The following is a 21802-nucleotide window of genomic DNA, read 5'->3' on the forward strand; positions in this document are numbered from 1 at the left end:
TTACTAGCTGTGTAACTGTGGGCAAGTTTTAAAATTTCTCTGTGCCTCAGTTTATTCATCTGTAAAATGGGGATAAAATTAGTCTGTTTCATAGGATGTATGGGGGTTGAATGAGTTAATACAGGCAAATGCTTGAAATAATGCATGACACAGAGGAGGTGCTAAGTAGTAGATACTATTATGTGGTATTTTCAGGGTCTAGCATGGGGACGAATACCTGGTAGATGCCCTAAAAGCATTTGTTGAATGAATGAATGAGTGACTCAGTTTCTTGTGTGTATATTGAACTTCCCCATCAAGAAACTCATGTCTTCCAGGTTTGGGGTTGGCTTTTTTCAGTGCTCACAAAGCTACACCTTCTCTGTGTCAGGGACTTAGGGCTCAGGGGCTGGGGATCCAGAAACTGAGGGAAGCGGGGTCCAGAACTGGATACTTCTGCCTATGAGCGGTTCATGGTTCTGTGGGGGCATAGACACAAACAAAGAGAAAAAAATCCAGCTTCGGACAGGGCGCTTGGACAGCACAGGGGCTGTGGCGGTAGAGACATCTGTCTTGGGGATGGGCAGGAGCCAGTGACAGCTCCAGGATCTCTGTCTGGGGGGGTCTTAGAGGCAGCAGTTAGGTGATTTGATGGAGGCTGGGGGCTTTTCTTAGGGCTCCTTCTCTCCAACAAGGTTGACTATTTGTGATAGCTTAGGAGCGTTGACGGAGATTTACAGCCAAGCCTCCCCCTGGCTCCATCACTGTGTGGAAGGCTTCTTAGAAGAGGTGTCATCTTTGAGACTGAGGGAAATGGCCAGGAAAGGAGAACAGAAAGGCCTGCTAGGCAGCCGGAATAGCCTGAACAAAGGCACAGAGTGCGTTGGGGGTTGTTCTGGGTGGGGTTGCTGGGGAATTAAGAGTGACAGACACAGAAGTGCCAAGGCTGGGGAGGCAGGCAGGGCCAGTCACGGGAGGCCTTGGGTGCCCCTTCTGGGCCTCATCTGAGGACACTGGGGGCCGTGGACAGCATTTAAAAACTACTTTATTAAGATAAAACTTGCATACCAAAAATCCTCCCAAGATAAGTGTAAAATTCAGTGATTTTCAATAAATTGAGTTATGTAAGCATCACTGAAATCCAGCTTACAAGCCCCAAAATGTTCCTTCATGCCTGTTTGCAGTCACTCCACCCCAGCCCCTGGCAACCACTAATCTACCTTCTCTCTTTTATGCATTTACCTATTCTGCACATTTCTTATAACTGGAATCACACAACATGTAGCCTTCTGTGTCTGACTTTTCCTTAGCATCATGTTTTTGAGGGTCATCCACGTTGTAGCCTGTATCGGTGCTTCATTGTTTTTATGACTGAATAATGTTCCATTGTATAGATTGACCACATTTTATTTATCCATCCACCAGCAGATGGACATTTGGGTTGTTTCTATTTTTTAGCTATTATGATAACGCTGTTGTGAACATGTGTGTGCAAGTCTTGTAGAGACACATGTTTCTTTTCTCTTGGGTAGATTCCTAGGAGTGGAATAGCTGGGTCATATGATGAATTTATGATTAACATTTTAAGACACTTCCAAAGTGGAAGAGGGTTAAGAAGCAGAGTGATCAGGCAGTTCAGCATGTTAGAAAGATTACTCTGAGAAGGGGTTTGGAGGAGGATGTCACAAGATCCCGGGAGATCTTTGATCATAAGAGGCTGAGGGTTGTCATGCTGGGGATGGAGCAGGGAATGGAGTTTAGAAATGCCTGCTGCTTCACCATTGCCCAGCAGAGGATGTGATGCTCTGCTTTCTCAGTTATGGTTAACTGGCTGATGATTGAGGTGTTTAACCTTCCTCGTGTCCCTCGTAGGGGATCTTGGCTCCACCCCCTAAGGCCCCTTTAAGAGCAGAAGGTGGTCAGTAATGTCTGCTTAATCACGTTTAATCTCACGATGCCCTGTGCACCCACCAGGGTTCTCTGGTGGTAAGTGACAGAGAACTTATCTAAAAAAGGAATTTCTGGAGGAGTATTGGGGAGCTCACAGATGGGGTGGGAAGAGTGGGGAGCCAGCCTCAGAAAATGTTAGAAAACGGGGCTGTTTGGGCTCTGGGGGCAGGAAGTGAGGCCCCCTCAGGACCTCCATTGTGCTTCTCCATCCTTGATCCAGCTCGAGTTTGAGCTCAGAGATTCTGATTGACATAGCCTAGGAAACGTTGTTGCCTCTTGGCTGGGGTAGCTTGTGGGTCAGTCCCACCAAGACTGTACATGATGGCGGGGGGTGGGGTGGGGTGGGCAGGGAACATGGATCCTTAAGGACTGTAGGATGCTCTTCTCGGAAGAAGAGGAAATGGATACTGGATTTTCAAACCAAAAATGTCCACTACCCCATATTCCAGATAAAAAAAGTGAACCATGGAGAGGTTAAGAGTATTTGCCCAAAGCCATAGAGGTGGGAAGTTGCCAAGTTGGAATGCCAGTCTCTCTGGATCCAAAGTCGGTGTTCTGTCTGTGACCTAATCTGGGCAGAGTGGGTCTCCTGGGACCCTCCAGAGCTGGTGGGGCAGAGATTCTCACTGCCTCCTGAACGAGTCAGTCTCCGGTATCTTTCTGGGGCTGCCTCCAGGACTTGAGGGGGTCGGGAAAAGTATCTAAAAGAGCCCTGCTGCCCTCTTGGCTTTGGTCTTATCCCCTATGCCCTGGGCAATGAGCCCAGCTGGCCCCTTGTCGCCCCAGTGGGGCCAGCATGTAGGAGCTTAAATGGGAGGTCTGGGAGGCACCATATCCAGACCCTCAGCTCAGAGCAAATTCTAACTCATGGCTCTTTTTTTCTTTCTGTTCTCAGATCGAGAGGACCAGTCCATTCTCTGCACGTAAGTGGAGCTGCTTTTTCTTTTGTTTTTCTAGAGTCAAGATCCAACCTATTAAAGAAAAAGGTCCATGAGAACAGGGCTCTTTGATGTGTTTGCTGTTCCATGCACCCTGCCCCTGCCCTGTCCCTGGCACAGCGTCGGTGCTCACTAAACATTTGTTGAACAAATGTTCTGATGCTGAGGCTGGCACCCCTAAACTGCCAGTGATACCTGGTGCCATCTTGTTCTGCACCACCCCCTTTTAAAAACCAGCATTTATTGAGCACTTACTGTGTGCCAGGTCCTGAACTAAATATTTTACAGACAGAATTGCATCTAATTCCATAACAGCTCTGTGAAGGTAGATGCCATTTCCGTTGGTGAGGAAGTCTTGACTTGTGTTAAACAATGTGTTAAACAATCACCCTCAAATTTCACAATTCGTAACCACATTGTGCCATATTTGGTCGCTGGTGTCATTATTTCTTTGAAGACCTGGATACATAGTCAGGAGATACTAACTAAACTTAGAATCATTCAGAGGGTTTTCAGTGTTCAGGAAAATCTCTCCTGTGGTGGGCAGAATACAGTTATCCCTTGGAGAATTTGTGGATTTAGTTCAGACCACTCCAATGAAGTGAATATCACAGTAAAGCGAGTCAGGCAGATTTTTTGGTTTCCTAGTACATATAAAAGTTATGTTTACACTATACTGTAGTCTATTAAGTGTACAATAGCATTATATCTAAATAAACAACTGTACACACCTTAATTTAAAAATGCCCGTTGCTAAAAAATCTTAACTATCATCTGAGCCTTCAGGGAGTTGCAATCTTTTTGCAGTAGTGACATCAGAGATCACCGATCACAGATCACCATGACAAATAGAATAATAATGAAAAAGTTTGAAATATTACGAGAATTACCAAAGCGTGACACAGAGACATGAAGTGAACGAATGCTGTTGGGTGTTGCCACAAATCTTTAATTTGTAAAAAAAACACAATATCTGCAAATTGCAATAAAGCAAAGTGCAATACAAGTGCCTGTGATGGTCCTGCCAAGGTCTCCACCTCCTAATCACCAGAACCTGTGAATGTGTCAGGTGACATGGCAAAAGGGAATGAAGGTTGCCATGGCATTACGGTTGCTAATCAGCTGGCCTTAGAATAGTGAAGGGATCCTAGATTATCCAGCTGGGCCTAATGTAATCACAAGGTCCTTACAAGTAGAAGAGGGAGGCAGGGGAGGAGTCAGCGGGAGATGCAGTGTGAGAAGGACTTCACCCCACCATTGCTGGCTTTGAAGATGGAGGAAGCCCATGATGAGAACAGCTTCTAGAAGCTGGAAAAGGCAAGGAAACGGGCTCTCCCCTAGTGCTCCCAGAAAGAAACACAACCCTGCTGACATCTTGGTTTTAGCCCAGTACAATCCATGTCATACTTCTGCCCTCCAGAACTGTAAGATAATCAGTTTGTGTTGTTTTAAGTCACTAAGTTTGTATAATTTGTTACAGCAGCAATGGGAAACTAATACACCTTCCTTCCTTCTTCACCTCTACACCCACTCCTGTCTCACTCACTATTCAACAGATTGAATGGGTCTGTCCCACTGGTGAGTACTGGGCGTATAGGAATGAACCAAAAATAAATGACCCCTCTTCTCAAGAGGGAAGACAGCCACTAGGACAATAATTACACACCTCCCTTTGGTACTGCTTGAATTTACTGTTTGATCCTGTGAAGGTACTACCTTTTCAGGAATTAAAAAAAATACATACACATTTTAAAAATCACTTAAAGAAATGTGTAATTACAAACTGAAAATTATGAAGAATGAGACATGTAAGGAACTAAGAGAATGTGTAAATCAGAGAAGTTCTAACTGGGGAGAACACTAAAGATTTCCCAAAGAAGTGATGCAGAGATGATGAAGAAAAGAGAGGAAGAGTTTACAGCATATGCAAAGACCCTGAGGTCAGATAGAGCGTGTTCTATTGGAGAAACTGAGAGATCAGTTTGGCCAGAGTGTGTCTCCCAACAAAAGCCTTCTGTCTGAGAAGAGGTATTACAGGACATTTAGGACTGTGGTTGCAAACTCAAAGGCCAATCAAGGTCAACCAAGTACTGTTAATGTGTGAAAAGTCCTGGGTGTAGCACAGTAGGGAATGGTGGGGAGTGTGGTGAACTGGACAAAATGGCCCATCTGAGGGGGGGAGCTGCTACCCATCTTCTGCCCACTGTTGCCAGGGGGGAATGCAGGTCCAATGTTGCCAGACTTTCCTACATTTCAATAGAAGCTGGAAATCTAGGTTTTTATGTGAAATATCAAATTTTTAAACATTGGCACCTAATTTACATGAACACATATACACAGAGCTCCAGCCAAATAAAGTCCATTTGTGGGCTGGCTTTGCCAATGGGCCACCTATTTACAACCTCTGTCCCAGAACTTTGGGCCAGGAAGGGTCCTCAGAGATAACTGAGACTGCACTTCCTGCCCCCCCCACACACCTGGTCAGTTACAAGCGTTGCAGGAAATTTTCATAGAGCATCAAAATTGGGAATGATTCATATTATTTAATATGAAAGTGGATTCAAGTTGGTCTCTGTAGTAATATCTCCCTTTCATTCACTTGTATTCCAAATATTGCTTTGAGGGGGTGGGGCGGCGGCAGGGTGATAATTATGGTGGAGAATTGGGTCAATAGCACACAGGCAGGCTGGTTATGGCCAGCGTGAGTTGTATGTGTCAGGGGTGGTCATGGCTGTTGACACTGGGGTCTCATACTGTGCATGTAGCTTAGAGAAACCAACCACACGCTTCGGGAGGAAAACTAGCACTGGCGGATCTAGTGTGGGTGAGGTCACCACCATCCACCCAATGGATGTGTTCCAGAGTGAGGGTGAGAATAGACATGGGAGTCTGCTTATCCCTCCACTAGTCTCGTTCCCCTGTGGCCCTGACAGTGTGAGCATCTCGCCTTGCCGAGCTCATTCTCCCCACTGCGTTGTCCATATTGCACACTTGGAATCCCTGCATCTAGTTGGCATTTATACACAGAGGCTGCTTTAGAGGGGTGTTGCATACCAAGTCACAGATGCATTGCTTTGGGGATGTTTTAAGGGATTTTTCAATTTTACCTTTCTGTGATTGATTGTGTTGACTTACAGGCTGTTGGTCCCCAGCCTCCATATCAAATGTGACTCCACTTCTCTGCAGTTCTCATTAGAATCTAGGTTCATCCATGGAAGGGACTGTCCACCGAGTTATGTCATTGAAAGCCTCCTTAGAGTGGGGGTTACAAGCCAGACCACCCGGGTTTCGATCCTGGCTCTACCTCTCACTAGCTTGTAGCTTCAGGTACAAACTTAACCTCTCCAGGGCTCCACGTTCTCACTATAAAGTGGGGAAGTGGGAATGATGATAATGGTACTTAATAGGGTTGTTGTGAGGGTTACATATATATATGTATGTATATGAATATGTATATGTATATCTATATATACAGACACACATACTCATATATGACTACTATGTATATATCTGACTAAGAACCAAGCCCTGTAAGCTAGATATTCATATGTCATGACTAACATTTGTGTCCTGGCAGAGCAGAGAACCCACTGCTCAAGTCCAGTTACCTCATTTTTATAGAGGAGGAAATCAGAGAGGTCATGAGATTTGCCCAGAGGCACACAGCGAGTTTTTGTCGATAGTGAGACCTGGACCTAAATTTCTTGAGGCCTTTGGAGGGCCCAACCCTCATTCGCTGGCCTTCACTGATGAGCCAGCCACAGCCCCACCATCCCCTGCCCCACCGTGGACTGTGGCATCAGGGGGTGAGGAATGGCTGGCATCTTTCGTATTTAGTGCATCTATCTGGAGGAAAAGAGCTGCAGCCTGTCCGCCCTGGCTCAACCACTAGGGGTATGAGCTGAGACCCGAGTGATGACAGGAAGCAAGCCCCGAGGAGGATTTGGGGGAGGAGTTTCGGGTGGGGAACAGCGAGGGCAAAGGTCCTAAGGTGGGAACCACTTGTGTTTTGAGGGTCGGACGGTCTGAGTGGGTGGGGCGCAGGGAGGAAGGAGGAGGGTAGGAGGATGTGGTCGGGGACACGGTCATGCAGGGCCTTGCAGGCTGGGGTGAGCGTATGGACAAGAGGTTAGAGCGGATCTTTCTGATCATTCAAGGAGGCCAGAGTGCCACTTGGGGATAAGCACTGATGCCCCAGGGTCTGGGGGACTGGGACTCAGTGGCAGGAGATGCTGGTGTCAGGCGACTGTCCCCTTCAGGGGAGGCAACTCAGGCCAACAGGTGTCTCTGTCACTCTCCCTGGGGCCAGTGCTGACTCTTGGGAAACTGCAGGCTTCCCAGGGGTTTGCCTTGGTTGCTTCACCCACAGCCTGAATTCGCTCCCAACCAGGCTTCCTACTTTGACCCCACCTGCCCTCATCCCTTCCACCCTGTTTCTGAAGAAGAGGGAGAAACACTTTCTGGCAGAGGCCTGCAGGGTTTTCAAAGGTTTTTTTGATAACACAGTGCAGTGTTGAAGGGGCGCAGATGTCTCAGGAGAGTAGCCACTGTGTTTAGCTGGCGAGGCTATGGAGGCACAGATCTAGGTTCGCTTTCCTGCTGTGCTGCATGCCAGCAATTTGTTCTTGGGCAAGTTGGTTAAACCTCCCAGCCTCAGTCTCCTCATCTGTAGAATGGGGGTATCAGTTGTGCCTACCTCCCAGGGTTGTTGAGAGAATTGAAAGAGTTGTGTAGGGGGTGAGCTGAGCACGATGTTGGCACAGTGCAGGTGCCCATGATTGGCAGCTGGGGTTCTGATGCAGCGCCGTGGTTAGTATCAACCAGAGTTCTGCTGAGCCCTGCTTGCTTGACCATGAACTGCATAAAACCACCTCAGAGGGGCTTCCCTGGTGGCGCAGTGGTTGAGAGTCCGCCTGCCGATGCAGGGGACACAGGTTCGTAACCCGGTCTGGGAAGATCCCACATGCCACGGAGCGGCTAGGCCCGTGAGCCATGGCTGCTGAGCCTGCGTGTCCGGAGCCTGTGCTCCGCAATGGGAGAGGCCACAACAGTGAGAGGCCCGCGTACAGAAAAAAAAAAAAAAAAAAAAAAAACCACCTCAGATACCTCCAGTGTGGGCTCTGTTAGACCTCTCTCGACAAACGTGGCTGCACATCAGTTCCTGGGCAATTAGTTCAAGAGACTGATGGCCTGGCTTCACCCCCAGCAGCTCTTGACTCAGTGGATCTGGGGTAGAGCTGGGGAAACCTGTGTTTTTATCTAGTGTCTTGGGCGACTGTGAAGCTGCAGGGCCAGTCAGCAAGCTGGCAGGGATTGGAAACAGTTGTCAAGGGTCGTCTACACAGGGGACGCTGAAGGGGTGGCTGTGTCTGAGCTGTGCACCCCCCCGTCTGCTCTGGGTGGGGGTCTAGAGGGGCGTGTCTGGGAGCTGAACCTCCACCAGCAGAGGGAGGGAGCTGGGGTGCTGCCCCTCTGCAGCCCCCTGGGAGCTCAGAAGGGCGGGAAGCGTGAGTCAGGGAGGACTGAAGGGTCCTGGAGATTCTGACGCACACTTTGCAGTGAGGGCGTCCGGCTCATCCCCCAGTTTGCTGACCCATCGGTGCAGGCCTTGTGGTAGGAAGACTTCTCAGGTTACCTGGTGGCTGCAGGGGTTAACGAGGGGCCCCCAGTCTTGGCTCCTGGGGAGCCTGGGCTGGGAGTGAGCCCACCCAGAGATTGGGGTCCTCAGACCGTTAGCTGACTCTCCTGGCTGAGGAATTAAAGTGATAGTGGGGCATTTGGGTCCCTTTCACTCCTAAGTGATGCTGTGACAACACTCAGAGGCACTGAGCAAGGCAACAGGAGGACATTTGGGCTCCAGACAGACCAGGTTTTCATTTTGGGGGTGGCTTGTGTGCTAGATGAAAAAGAACAGAGCCCTGGTCTCAGCTCTGTCATATTCTCATGACATGATCTACAGAAAGCCACTGACCCTGTCTGAGCCTCAGTTTCTTCATCTAGAAAATGGACAACTGCACCTACCTCACAGAGTGGTTGTAAGGAATAAATGGGTTAATTCATAAAAAGCTCTTAGCACAGTGCCTGATGACATGTTAATGCACAGTGAACACAAGTGCTACTTGTAAGTTACATTTGAAATTTCCACTAAGCCCCCAGCCATTCTAAGTGAAACCAAAGAAGAAAGTATAGGGTAACAGAAAAAGAATGGTAGCTATTAGTATGCATAATAACCATGCTCATGGGTATTTTATCTTAATGCATTTTTAGGCATGGCCAGTGAATCTACAGCTGGCTGTTTAGAGATATTCATCTTAACCCCAGACCAGGATCTACAAATGCAAATGCCTAGGAGAGCCTGGCAGGTAATAGAAAGGAGTGAAGTGGGCCGGGAGTGGCAATAGGGAGTGGTGAAGACTGCGGCAAATTGGAAAGCCACAGTATCCATTCAAGGGAACAGCTGTGATTCTGCCACAGACAATTGATCCCTTGGGAGAATGTCGACCCAGTGTTACCAGAGGTCCTTGGGTTTGTCCCTCCCCAAGAGAATCCAGAATATAAACATACTATCATACTAATGATAGTATGAATATTGAAGATAATGATATAAACAGAGTGATATAAACAGAGAGAAATGGTTGTAAAAGTAACAATAGGTAACATTTTTGTGTACCTGGCATTGTTCTAAATGTTTTATATATTCACTCATTTAATCCTCATAACAATCATAGAAGTGCTTTTATTATACCCATTTTATAGATGAGGAAACGGAGGCATGGGAGTAGTTAAATGACTTGCACGTGGTCACATAGGGCAGAGCAGAGACTTGAACTCAGGCAGTCTGGCCCTGGAGCCCATTGTGTTATTCTGCTGATTGATGCTGCAGGGGAAAGAGGAACTGCTTTTGCCTGGGGAGCTGGAGGCAGTACTCAAAATAGAGGCAGTACTTAACTGGGCTTTGTAGGATGTATAGGAGTTGGACAGCACAAATCCAGAGGACTTTGTTGGCTGCAGGGGTGGGAGTCACATGAGGACCAGGGACTGAACAGCTCTGAGATTCAGAGGCAATTTGGCTTTGCTACCAATGGCAGACCATGGCTGAAATGGACTCAAATGGTGTTCAACCCTAGGAGCTAGGACCAGCTACCTGACTTGTAAAATTATGCAAGATGAGAATGCTGAGCCCCTTGTTCAAAGGGAATCCTTTTGCACTGTTGATGGGGATGTAAATTGATACAGCCACTATGGAGAACAGTATGGAGATTCTTAAAAAACTAAAAATAAAACTACCATATGACCCAGCAATCCCACTGCTGGGCATATACCCTGAGAAAACCATAATTCAAAAGGACACATGTACCCCAATGTTCATTGCAGCACTATTTACAACAGCCAGCACATGGAAACAACCTAAATGTCCAATGATAGATGAATGTATAAAGAAGATGTGGTACATATATACAATGGAATATTACTCAGCCATAAAAGGAATGAAATTGGGTCATTTGTAGAGATGTGGATGGACCTAGAGTCTGTCATACAGAGTGAAGTAAGCCAGAAAGAGAAAAACAAATATCGTATATTAATGCATATATGTGGAATCTAGAAAAATTGTACAGATGAACCTATTTGTAGGGCAGGAATAGAGACACAGATGTAGAGAACGGACATGTGGACACAGAGGGGGAAGGGGAGGGTGGGACAAATTGGGAGATTAGGTTTGACATAGATACACTACTATGTGTAAAATAGATAGCTAGTGGGAACCTGCCGTATAGCACAGGGAGCTCAGCTCGGTGCTCTGTGATGACCTAGATGGGGGGGTGGGGGAGAGGGAGGTCTAAGAGGGAGGGGATATAGGTATACTTATAGCTGATTCACTTCATTGTACAGCAGAAACTAACACAATATTGTAAAGCAGTTTTACTCCAATAAAAAAAATTAATTAAAAAAAATTTAGAAATTCAAGATCGCAACATCAGAGCATTAAATCAAGCACAGGGGCCTCCTCAGTATAGTCCCCATGGGACTGCACAGGTCACACACCCATGAATCCAGCCTGGCTGGGGGCTGAGGGGTTAAGCTGCCATTGGGTAGCTCCTTCCAGCCACTGAGGCTGGACTGATTAAAAGGACTTGGCAGGGCTTCCCTGGTGGCGCAGTGGTTCAGAGTCCGCCTGCCGATGCAGGGGACATGGGTTCGTGCCCCAATCCGGGAAGATCCCACATGCCGCGGAGCGGCTGGGCCCGTGAGCCATGGCCGCTGAGCCTGCGCGTCCGGAGCCTGTGCTCCGCAACGGGAGAGGCCACAACAGTGAGAGGCCCGCGCATACTGCAAAAAAAAAAAAAAAAGGACTTGGCAGTGGGGTAATTACAAGGCCAGGAGGCCATATATGGTCATGAGTCCAGGTTCTCCTCCAGGATGAGGGAGCTGGGCACCAAGTCCCCTAAGAAACAGCACCAAGGTTTAGGGAGCTCAGACCAGGAAGACGTCTTCATCCCCAGAGTCCAGGGGTCAGAAAAGCAAAGGTATTAATGTTTCTGAAGCAGCCCTGAGCACGTCAGTCTTCAGATGCCCATGAGCCTGGAGCTTGGATTGTTTTCTTTGGCACAACCTCCTAGGATAATTTATTTTTATCAGTAAAACTTGGAAACTGTTGAGCAAAGCAGCCACGTGGGGAGAAACAGATTCCCAGAGTCTGTGTCTCACTTCCCTGCCCTTGCAAGGTGGAAGACCAGGGCCACAGTCATGGTCATGCCAATGACCATGTCTTTGTTGTGAAATGTCTTTTGTTGTGAAAGGGAGGAAGTGGGAGAAGCTGAAGGCAGAGATGGAGAATGAGGAAATCATGGTGGGAAAGAGGAGCGGGCAGTAGTGATCTGGGGTTGCTATGTGCACAGCTGTCCTGATTCTTGCCTTGGATCTGAATGGGCTCAGGATCAGCTACATAGGTAGTTTTCCTCAGATTTTCTCTCCTTCTTCTTGCTCTGATCAGAACCTGGCCCCTTTGGTTTGGAGTGATGTCTGTCAAGGGTTCTGACATTAGCCTAATTGAAATAATTCATACTAAGGTGTGAATGACTGAGTGGCTTGGTTCATTGGTTCCTGGTCACATTTTCAAAGAGCCTATTAAGGCAAGTGAAGGCTCCCAGAATATATGGAAGAACTCCTTGATGGAGTAGGGTAGGGGCTTCGCTCTGTCTTTCCTGCATTCTATCTCCTTGTCGCACTTCTAAAAATAAAATGTAGTGGGCACAGGGAGATCAGCTCAGTGCTTTGTGTCCACCTACAGGGGTGGGATGGGGAGGGTGGGAGGGAGACGCAAGAGGGAGGGGATATGGGGATATAGGTATACGTATAGCAGATTCACTTTATTATACAACAGCAACTAACACAACAATGTAAAGCAGTTATACTCCAATAAAAATGTTAAAAGAAAAGATCAATTTCCAACTTTTCATGCCAATTTATTGACAAATTAGAATGAATACATGGCAGTCATTCACGAGTAAACTGATTTGAAAAGAAGATCTAAATGGATTATTATTAGTCTTTAAAACTAAGAACTTTAACTCAGTAACTTAATTTCCAAGGATAAGCTACACGGATAGTTTGTTCCTATAACAGCTTAGTGTCCACCGTCTTTCACTTAAATACATCAAGACTATTTTCAAGGTTTGATGACAACCTCTAGTCATATAAACTATATGCCACAAGAGTTTGTCTATTTCAAACCACTTTCCTTTTTGCTCTCTTGCAGAGCTAGACATTCCGAATAATCAATGCTGACCAAACCTTCATACGGATAGCTGCAATATAGCATTTCATTCCAAACACCTGTTAGAGCATAATTAAAATATCCTTTAAAAATCAATCTTTTCTGGGCCTCCCTGGTGGCGCAGTGGTTGAGAGTCCGCCTGCCGATGCGGGGGATGCGGGTTCGTGCCCCGGTCTGGGAGGATCCCATATGCCGCGGAGCGGCTGGGCCCGTGAGCCATGGCCGCTGGGCCTGCGCGTCCGGAGCCTGTGCTCCGCAACGGGAGAGGCCACAGCAGTGAGAGGCCCACATACCGCAAAAAAACAAAAACAAAAAAATCAATCTTTTCTGAAACTATGCCACTCAAAAATCGGTGTTTATGAAGCAATGCTTGTATGATTTCAGTTGCTTCAAACTGTGCCCTCATGCTGGCAGTGAGCTTTTTTGCCTTTTGTTGCCAATAATAAATTATAGCCCTGAAGTTATAAAATATCTAACTTCCTCCACAGCTAATGTGATATATTTGTAAGACTTGTGTTAAATAATGTTTGAAAATAATTTCATGTGTAAAAAAGGAAAAAAAAGTGTAGTGGGCAGAGCATGGGCTCTGGTATCAAGCAGACCTGAATTCAAATCTCACTCCTCTATTCCCTACCTGTGTGATAGCAGGAGCAGTTATGACCTAGAACACGACTTCAGCCTCTCTGAGCCTCAGTTTCCCCAGGTGGGTGATGGGGATAATCAATGACTCCTTCATGAGGTTGTTGGATTAAATAAAAAGATTTCTGAGTCCAATAACATAGAGTAGGTGTTCAAGAAATATCAATTCCTATTCCCCATTCCCTTCCTCTGACCTTAGAAAGCAAGTTCCTAGAGGGTTAGGCCTGTGTCATGGAATGACTTGGTGAAATGTCATAGAAAGGGTCCTGATTGCATTGGAACCAGAGACCTGATTTCAATGCTGTGTGTGCTCTTGCCTCGCTGTGTGATCTAGGGCAAGTTGCTTACCCACTCTGGCCCAAAGTTCCTCTACTGTAATAACATGAAAGTGATATGTCCTACCTTCAGCATTGGGGGAGGGGAGGTAAAGGAGATAATACATGTGAAACAATTAGCATAGGGCCTCCACTCCCCTTGAAAAGTCAATTCTCTCCTTAAAATTAAAGAAAAAAAATTTTTTTGGACTCAATTGTCCTCCTCAAGAAAATGAAGATAATGCCTCCATGGCTCCCATTTCACAAAGTGCCTCTGAGGCCATATGAAATAATGTGACCATTGGGAATAAAGGCCATTAGGAAAGGGGAGAGGACAGTGTTAATATCGTCGTGAGACGTGGAGAGATGTTTCAACCTTCCTGGAGATCAGACACTTGATTTCCGGATGGTGACCCATGGGGTTGCGTCTGACAATTCAGGACACATGTTTCTTTCTCTCCCTCCCTCCTTCCCTCCTCCCTTCCTTCCTTCCTTCCTTCTCTCTCTCCCTTTCTCTCTCTTTCTTTCTTCCTCCCTCCCTCCCTCCCTTCCTCCCTTTCTCCCTTCCTTCCTTCCTCTTTCTCTCTTTCTTCTGTTTAGCCATGAGCAAAGTTATTTTTTTTTTAATTATTTTTTTTTTGCGGTACGCGGGCCTCTCACTGTTGTGGCTTCTCCCGTTGCGAAGCACAGGCTCCAGACGCGCAGGCTCAGTGGCCATGGCTCATGGGCCTAGCTGCTCCGCGGCACATGGGATCTTTCCAGACCGGGGCATGAACCCGTGTCCCCTGCATCGGCAGGCGGACTCTCAACCACTGCGCCACCAGGGAAGCCCAAGCCATGAGCAAAGTTATTAATGGGCCCTTGGCAGAGCAAGTTAATTTCTTTATTTTCTAATTAGGAAAAAGGGCAAGCACTGCACTAGCGCTGGTGGCAGTCGTTCAGCGTGGAGAACCTTGAACTGACCTCGGGGTAGACAAATTCAGACTTGAAAAAAATTAGTACGTTTCAGAATATTCAGTGAGCTCAGCAAATGAGAGTCTAGGCAAAGGAAGGAAAAACAAAAAACAGAAGAAAGTCAGAGGAGAGGACAAGAAGGGAGGAAAGATTTGGTTGAAGTCATCTTTCCCTTTCACTGAGAATAGTGGGAGTCAGAGGCAGTGTCTGGAATCCTTGGATGAAACAATTCCACGACCATGATCTCCAGTGGCCAAGAGAGGTAGCTGGTTCGAGAAGGCCATTTTGGTAAAATACTCCACTGCTCATATTCTAGGAGTAGTCTTTTGATAAGACAAACAACGCCCTGCTGATCTAAACTTATCAGTCATTTACACTTTAGCATGAATTACTTCAACCAGGTTTATTCTTTGATACTTGACTGAGATCATTAGCTAGCCGCCTGACCATTAGAATGGAGTTCTCCAGAGGATGAAGGGGCTTATGTCTGTCCAGTGGCTGATGGGATAAGCAGTTCTTCTCCTTCGTCCCCTTCTTCTTCTTCTTCTTCTTCTTCCCCTTTTCCTTCTCCTCCCTCTCCCCACTCCCCCTCCCTCTTCTTCTTCTCCTTCTACTCCTTTCTTGTAGGGGAGCTTCAAAAAATTGTAACTTATATCCTGGTACTCTGAGAGGTACTTATGTCCTTCCTGGAAGGCAATCTCTTGCCTGATCATTCCATCTCTAACAAGGCTAATAATGTCTTTTTTTTTTTCTTTATAAAATTTATTTATTTTGGGCTGCATTGGGTCTTTGTTGCCGTGCACAGACTTCCTCTGTTTGCAGGAGCGGAGGCTACTCTTCATTGCGGTGCATGGGCTTCTCATTGCAATGGCTTCTCTTTGTTGCACAGCACGGGCTCTAGGTGCGTGGGCTTCAGTAGTTGTGGCAGGTGGGCTCAGTAGTTGTGGCTCGTGGGCTCTAGAGCACAGGCTCAGTAGTTGTGGTGCACAGGCTCAGTTGCTCCGCAGCACGTGGGATCTTCCCGGACCAGGGCTCGAACCTGTGTCCCCTGCATTGGCAGGCAGATTCTTAACCACTGCACCACCAGGGAAGTCCCTAATAATGTCTTTAAATAGATAATTTGCAGTAAAACTATTCTGTATGATACTGTCATAGTGGATACATTTCATTATACAGCTGTCAAAACCCATAGAATGTACAACACCAAGAGTGAACCGTGATGTAAACTACGGACTTTGAGTGATAATGATGCATCAATGTGGGTTCATCGATCGTTACAAGTGTACCACTCTGGTGGGGGATGCTGATGGTTGAGGAGGCTGTGTATGTCAAGGAGCAGGGCAGGGGTGTATAGGAACTTTGTACCTCTGCTCAATTTTGCTGTGAACCTAAAACTGCTCTAGAAAACGAAGTATTTATTTTTAAAAGTAGACAGTTCCAAATAAACCTAAGTTTGGACCTTGTTAGGAAAACTCAGTTTTTTCTTTTACTCTTTTCATCTACATCCTTTCCTGCATCCTCTCGGGAGGAGTGGATTGAGATATGGAGCAGGGTTTGAAACCCAGCCCAGCTCTCTGCCAGTGGTGGGCAAGTCTCCTCCCCTCTGGGAGCCTCAGTTTCCCCATCTGGCAAATGGCACGGAGCTGTGGAAAAGTACCCACAGAACACCTGTGTGGAGCTGTTTCCAGTGGGTCACTTTTCCCGTGTCTTTCAGAGGCGAGTCTGGAGCTGGGAAAACTGAAAACACCAAGAAAGTCATCCAGTACCTGGCCGTGGTGGCCTCCTCCCACAAGGGCAAGAAGGACACAAGTATCACGGTGAGTGGTAGTTCCTGCTCTGTGGCCACGGCTTGGCAGCTGGGCCTCCGGGCTCGTGGGCTGACCGAGGGAGGGACAGCACTGTTAAGAAGGCCGGGACTTGGCGTTGTAAGGACTCAGGGCTGTGTTTCACTGCCCCTCCCCAGACAGCTCACCAGAGGGATGTTTTTCCTCCTGGGTGGGCCCATTTGGGTCTAGGTGATTTCTCACTTTAGCCAGGATCATCTCCCGAGGGGTCCTATCCTGTGAAATGAGAGGAGTCTTGATTGACACCAAAGCTTCTCACCCGTGGCACCAAAGTCATTTTGGACTGAGTAATTGTGGGGCTGTCTTATGCCTTGGAGGATTTTTAGCAGCATCCCTGGCCTCTCCCCACTGGAGGCTGGTAGCAACCCCTGCCCTCAGTTATGCAACCAAGAATGTCTCTAGACATTGCCAGGTGCCCTCTGGGGGGCACCGTCACCCCTGATGGAGAACTACTGCCTGAACTGAATCTCTGTAAATTCCCTAGTGTTGAGGGACACCTGTCATTCCTCCATGTGTCCCTCAGATGGGAACCCCAGGGGATGGGAACATTGGTGTCACTCAGCATATGGGCTTTGGTCCAGTGCCCTTGACTGTATGCCATGTACTGCCAGGATGGGGTCCAGCGATGAGGCTGAGAGGCACTGTTATTCTAGCTACTGAGCTTTTGGACTCGTGGGAAAGAGAGATAGTCATCAAATAATCATACAGATCATCAAATAATCATACAGATCAACCCATGATGATGCAGTTTGATTAAGGGCTTAGAAGGAAAAGAAGAGCAGGTTTCTAGAATCATCCCTCCTTGGGTCCATCCCTCTCTTCCTCCTCCGTCTTAGCCCTGCCTTGTCTGTCCCAGAGGAGGCGACAAGCAATGGGGCTGCTTGAAGGACCTGCCAGCGCCTCTGTGTGAAGGTTTGGGCTGGGGGCAGGGGAATGGCAGAGCAGAGGCCTGAAGAAGGCTTGGGGTGTCACTAGTTCCTGCCACTCTGGATCTTGCTTCTGGGGCTCAGAGGCAACACTGGAGCAGCCACAGAGACCAGTTTGTCTGGAGGCCCTCGGAGATCTCGGGTGGACACTGGTTGTAGCCTGGGAAACCTTCCTCCCTCAAACAGACGCAGGAAACCCACACTGTCTCTGGCACCGTGTATAGGAACAAATAGCGCCAAAGTTCACGTGGCAGTTAAACACCACTTCCCACCGCCTTTCCTTTTCCTAGAATAGTGATGATAAGTAATAGTAATACTTAATAATAGTGACTGGTCTTTATCAAGCACCTGCTATGTGCCAGATACCTTTTTCTCTGTGTGTGAGAATACATCTCAGACAGCATCTCATGAGACAGTTTTAAAGAGTGCACCTCGGCCCCAGCAATTAAAAAACTTTGAAATGTCTGAATCTCTAAGAAATTAGAAAAGAAAGCAGCAAAACAGAAAGGAAATTGAATCCAAGAAAAGTTGCTGCTTTCCTAGTTGGAGAATCTTGGAGAATCCAGGCTGTCTGAGCAGGGGGATTGAAATCGTATATTCTCCAGACCCTGATGTACGTGTGATGGAAATAACACTGACATTTGTTTTATACTGTATTGTTCAACCACAGCAAGGCCCATCTTTTTCCTACGTGAGTAACTGGGAGTGTTTTCCTGGTGTGTACGGGAGGCACGGAGTGTGTTTAGATGTGCATGCTCCTGTTGCACCCACCGAGCCCCATAGCTGATGGTAGAATGGGCAAGATCCCCGAGTTTCACAGCCCAAACCTACAAACTCACGGAAACACCGTCCTGCGGGTGTCCGATGTCAGTGTGGGGCGTGGGGCGCGTTGCCACCCACAGGATCCATTGGAATTCCCAGGGTTGACCTCCAGCTGGGAATGGATTTCCTCAGTTCAGAATGGATCCCATTACCCTTCCCACCAATGTGTCCACCACCGGTAACCCTGACTGGAAGGCCCTGGAGACGTCTGTACCGTCTGGTTGAGCCTTTTAGGACCTTCTGGCCCTAAAGCTTCCCTGGCTTGATTGACAGTCAGTTAATGGCACTGCTGTGGCATGCCTCTCTCCCCACTCCCTGTCATCATCCCTAAATATCTCCCCTGAGCACTGGTGTGTCCCTGTGCATGTGTGTGCAGTGCGTGTCTGTCTTTGCATGCCGGTTGCTTGACCCAAGGCTCCAGAAACGGGAGTCTTGGTGTTCATGATGCACTGGCTTTGGTGGCACGGTAAGGCCCCAGCTATTGCGACGCACAACCGGGCCCTGCTCCAACCTCTGCATGTGTAAACTCACCTCTAACTCAGAGCTTGGGGGGCTGGCATATGGGTCCCGGCCTGGGAGAGACCCTCAGCTCAAAAGATCCTAGCGTGTGCTAGGATCACATTCAATCCATCTTAGTTAGACCTGGGTGACAGTGTCATGGATGAATCAGAAGGAGAATCAGGCTTCTTGTATGGGATCTGCTCCTGTGTGACTTTGGCCAAGTCACTTAACTTCTCTGGGCCACTGTCTCATCATCCATAAAATGAGTGGTTTGGACCAGATCTTCATGTTCAGAGCTCTCCTGAGAAGGATCTTTTGGCCCCAGCAGCTGGAACTCCCATTCTAGGAAGGGAACTTTTTTTCTGGGGATATGGGGACCCCAAATTTGTGTTGACAGAAATGACCCCATTAGTCTTCTTCCTACTAGTCAAGCAAAGCCCTTTGCTCTCATTGTAAATTGCCACAAGTCCCAATTATGGGGATTCCACTGTGGCTGGGATTTTCACAGAGATGACACTTTTGTCTTCTTTGCGAGCTGTGAAGGAGGAGAGCATGTGAATAAATAGACACGTAAATCAGTAGCTTCCTGTTCTGTTCCTTTAGGGACAGCCAGCCACGATGCCCTCCTGGTGTATAGTGGAGCAGGGAGAAAGCTGTGCACTGCCTTTTCCCTTCTAGAACCTTTCCCAGCTTCTTTTTAGCCCAGCCCAACTGCCCTGAAAAAGAGGACAGGGGAACCAGCAGAGAAAACAGGAGAAAACCCTCAGGACCCCATGCTTCCCAGGGTCGGCCTGGAGGAGGAGCTGGGTAGGAGAGCCGCTGAGCCAGTCTGCAGCCGCTGTGTCGTGGGGATAGGCAGAGAGCAGCTCGATGCTTCCTGGCATGATATACCTTGTTGGCCTTTTCCTGCAACAATTAATCACGTGACCGCGTTTGTGCACAGGAGCCCCCTCAGAGGGGGCCCATGGGCTGTGTACAGTCTCAGCTGCATTTAACCTGATGAATGGAGCTCAAGCAACCTGCTTTGAAGCTTTGTTCTGCAGTCGGTTTGAAGTATTCCCGGTGGGTTTTGCGCATTCCTTACTTGTCTTCCATAGGAGATTTCAGAAAACTGGTCCTGAGAAAGGAAAAATTGCCACTTTAAAAAATTGCACTAAAACCATCAGGAGAAGGGTTGTAGTGATTTTCCTTGAAGAAAGCTGCTTGTCAAACATAAGCAGCAGCAGGACTGCCATGTACAGCAGGGCAGGCTGTGCACTGCACAACTCCATGGATTCACTATGACGTAAATGACATCCTGGTGTTGTACAGTGTGGCAGTTCTCAGTGGCAATGATGTCACATAGATGAGCAGGCCCTATCTAGGAAAAAGTGGCCTTCCTAGGTGATGTCCTTACAGATGTCCCGGCTATAAGAGAGCTCAGACATTTGTTTCTCTTCTGAAATCCTTGAGTAAATCTGGACATTAGTATTGGGGGTCTCAGATGGGTAGGTGATAGGATAGGAGAGAACCCGTAGATTAAGGACAGAATTTTGTGACAACATCTGTCCATGGCAGAGCTGTCAGTGTCTACGTCACTTTCTCCAATAACTAGATGTGAATGAATTTTAGGGTGAGCTGGAAAAGCAGCTTCTACAAGCAAACCCCATCCTGGAGGCTTTTGGCAACGCCAAAACTGTCAAGAACGACAACTCCTCACGATTTGTAAGTAACAAAGCCACATGGGTTTTCTGGCAAAGGCTCGGGTCCCCTGGTGTCACCTCCTGCCTGAGAATGCGGAGTATGTGTGTGCAGGGGACGTCTGAGGCTGAAGGGATGGAGGTGTGCATTGCAACAGCATTTTGCTCTGCATCTCCAGTCCTGTCTTGACCTTACAACCCTGCAAGTGCTCCAGCCACTCACTCCCTCATTCATTCACTCACTATTCATTCAACAAATATTCATTCAGCATCTGCTATATACTAGGCTCCCTGTTAGAATTTGACATTCATAACTCATTCAGTAAATATTTACTGAGCACCTAGTAAGTGCTAGACACTTACACCCAATACTCATTTATTTATTCAGCAATACATGCATTGAGTACCTACTATGTACCAAGCACGTGCAAATTTCAATAAACATTTATTATGCACCCACTGTTTACAATCATTCTGGCAGGCATTTTTACACACACCATTCTCTCTCTCTCTTCATTTGGCTCATTTTCATTAAGTGCCTACTGTATAGCAGACCCTGAACTAGACAGCAAACAATTCAGACGTGGTTCCAGCCTTCACAAAGCTTGTGGCCTAGTTGGGGAGCCAACAGTCAATGAGGCAGGACTTCCCACACAGGCTTTCCCAGGTTCCAAGGGCCCCCCCACTTTCTCACCTGAGCCTAATGGGGGCAGGAGAACCCTGAACACAGGTGGTTGATGACACTTAGACAAAAATTATCTTGCTGTACAAAAGAAGTGGGGGCCTTCACTCCATAGGAGAGTCAGAAAGATACTTTTTTTTTAAAGAGGAATGATGCTTTTTAAAAAAATTATTGTATTTATTTATTTTTGGCTGTGTTGGGTTTTTGTTGCTGTGCGTGGGCTTTCTCTAGTTGAGGCGAGCAGGGGCTACTCTTTGTTGTGGTGCTTGGGCTTCTCATTGAGATGGCTTTTCTTGTTGTGGAGCGTGGACTCTAGGCGCGTGGGCTTCAGTAGTTGTGGCATGAGGGCTCAGTATTTATGGCTTGCGGGTTCTAGAGTGCAGGCTCAGTAGTTGTGGCACATGGGCCTCGTTTTGCTCCGCAGCATGTGGGATCTTCCCGGACCAGGGCTTGAACCCATGTCCCCTGCATTGGCAGGCGGATTCTTAACCACTGTGCCATCTGGGAAGCCCAGAAAAATACTTTGATGAGGAAATTTGGAGGAAAGACTGTGTCTGAATTCCTCTAGTGAGGAGGCCCCTGCTGATTTGTGGGTGCCCCTCTGAACTGTCAGTCACCAGATGGGACCCTGTGAAAAACTCTTTGTAGAAACCTCTGCCCCGCCCACGTAGAGCTGCTCTGTAGGTATCTGTGTCCTGCATATTCACACGCATGGGCTCCAGCCTTGTCAACCCCAAGACCCACTTCTTATTACAAGTAATTATGCGGTGTTCCCTTTCCTTCCCTGAAAAATTAGAGT

At 47.5% G+C, this 21802-nt stretch overlaps 1 protein-coding gene across 5 annotated transcripts in view; it reads left to right on the forward strand.

The window, feature by feature from the left end:
* Positions 1-21802, forward strand: part of MYH11 (myosin heavy chain 11) — a 110076-nt gene that overhangs the window by 29894 nt on the left and 58380 nt on the right. For 2 of the 5 annotated variants that reach the window (XM_060078192.1, XM_060078195.1), the window contains exons 3-6: positions 2825-2852; positions 16264-16366; positions 17990-18010; positions 20254-20346. In XM_060078192.1, the coding sequence (XP_059934175.1) occupies positions 2825-2852; positions 16264-16366; positions 17990-18010; positions 20254-20346 (245 nt within the window). Of the gene's footprint in view, positions 1-2824; positions 2853-16263; positions 16391-17989; positions 18011-20253; positions 20347-21802 lie in introns of all 5 variants that reach the window. The other 3 variants (XM_060078191.1, XM_060078194.1, XM_060078193.1) reach the window with 2 other exon arrangements.

This window comes from Mesoplodon densirostris, chromosome 16 (assembly GCF_025265405.1).
Source record: "Mesoplodon densirostris isolate mMesDen1 chromosome 16, mMesDen1 primary haplotype, whole genome shotgun sequence".
NCBI lineage: Eukaryota > Metazoa > Chordata > Mammalia > Artiodactyla > Ziphiidae > Mesoplodon > Mesoplodon densirostris.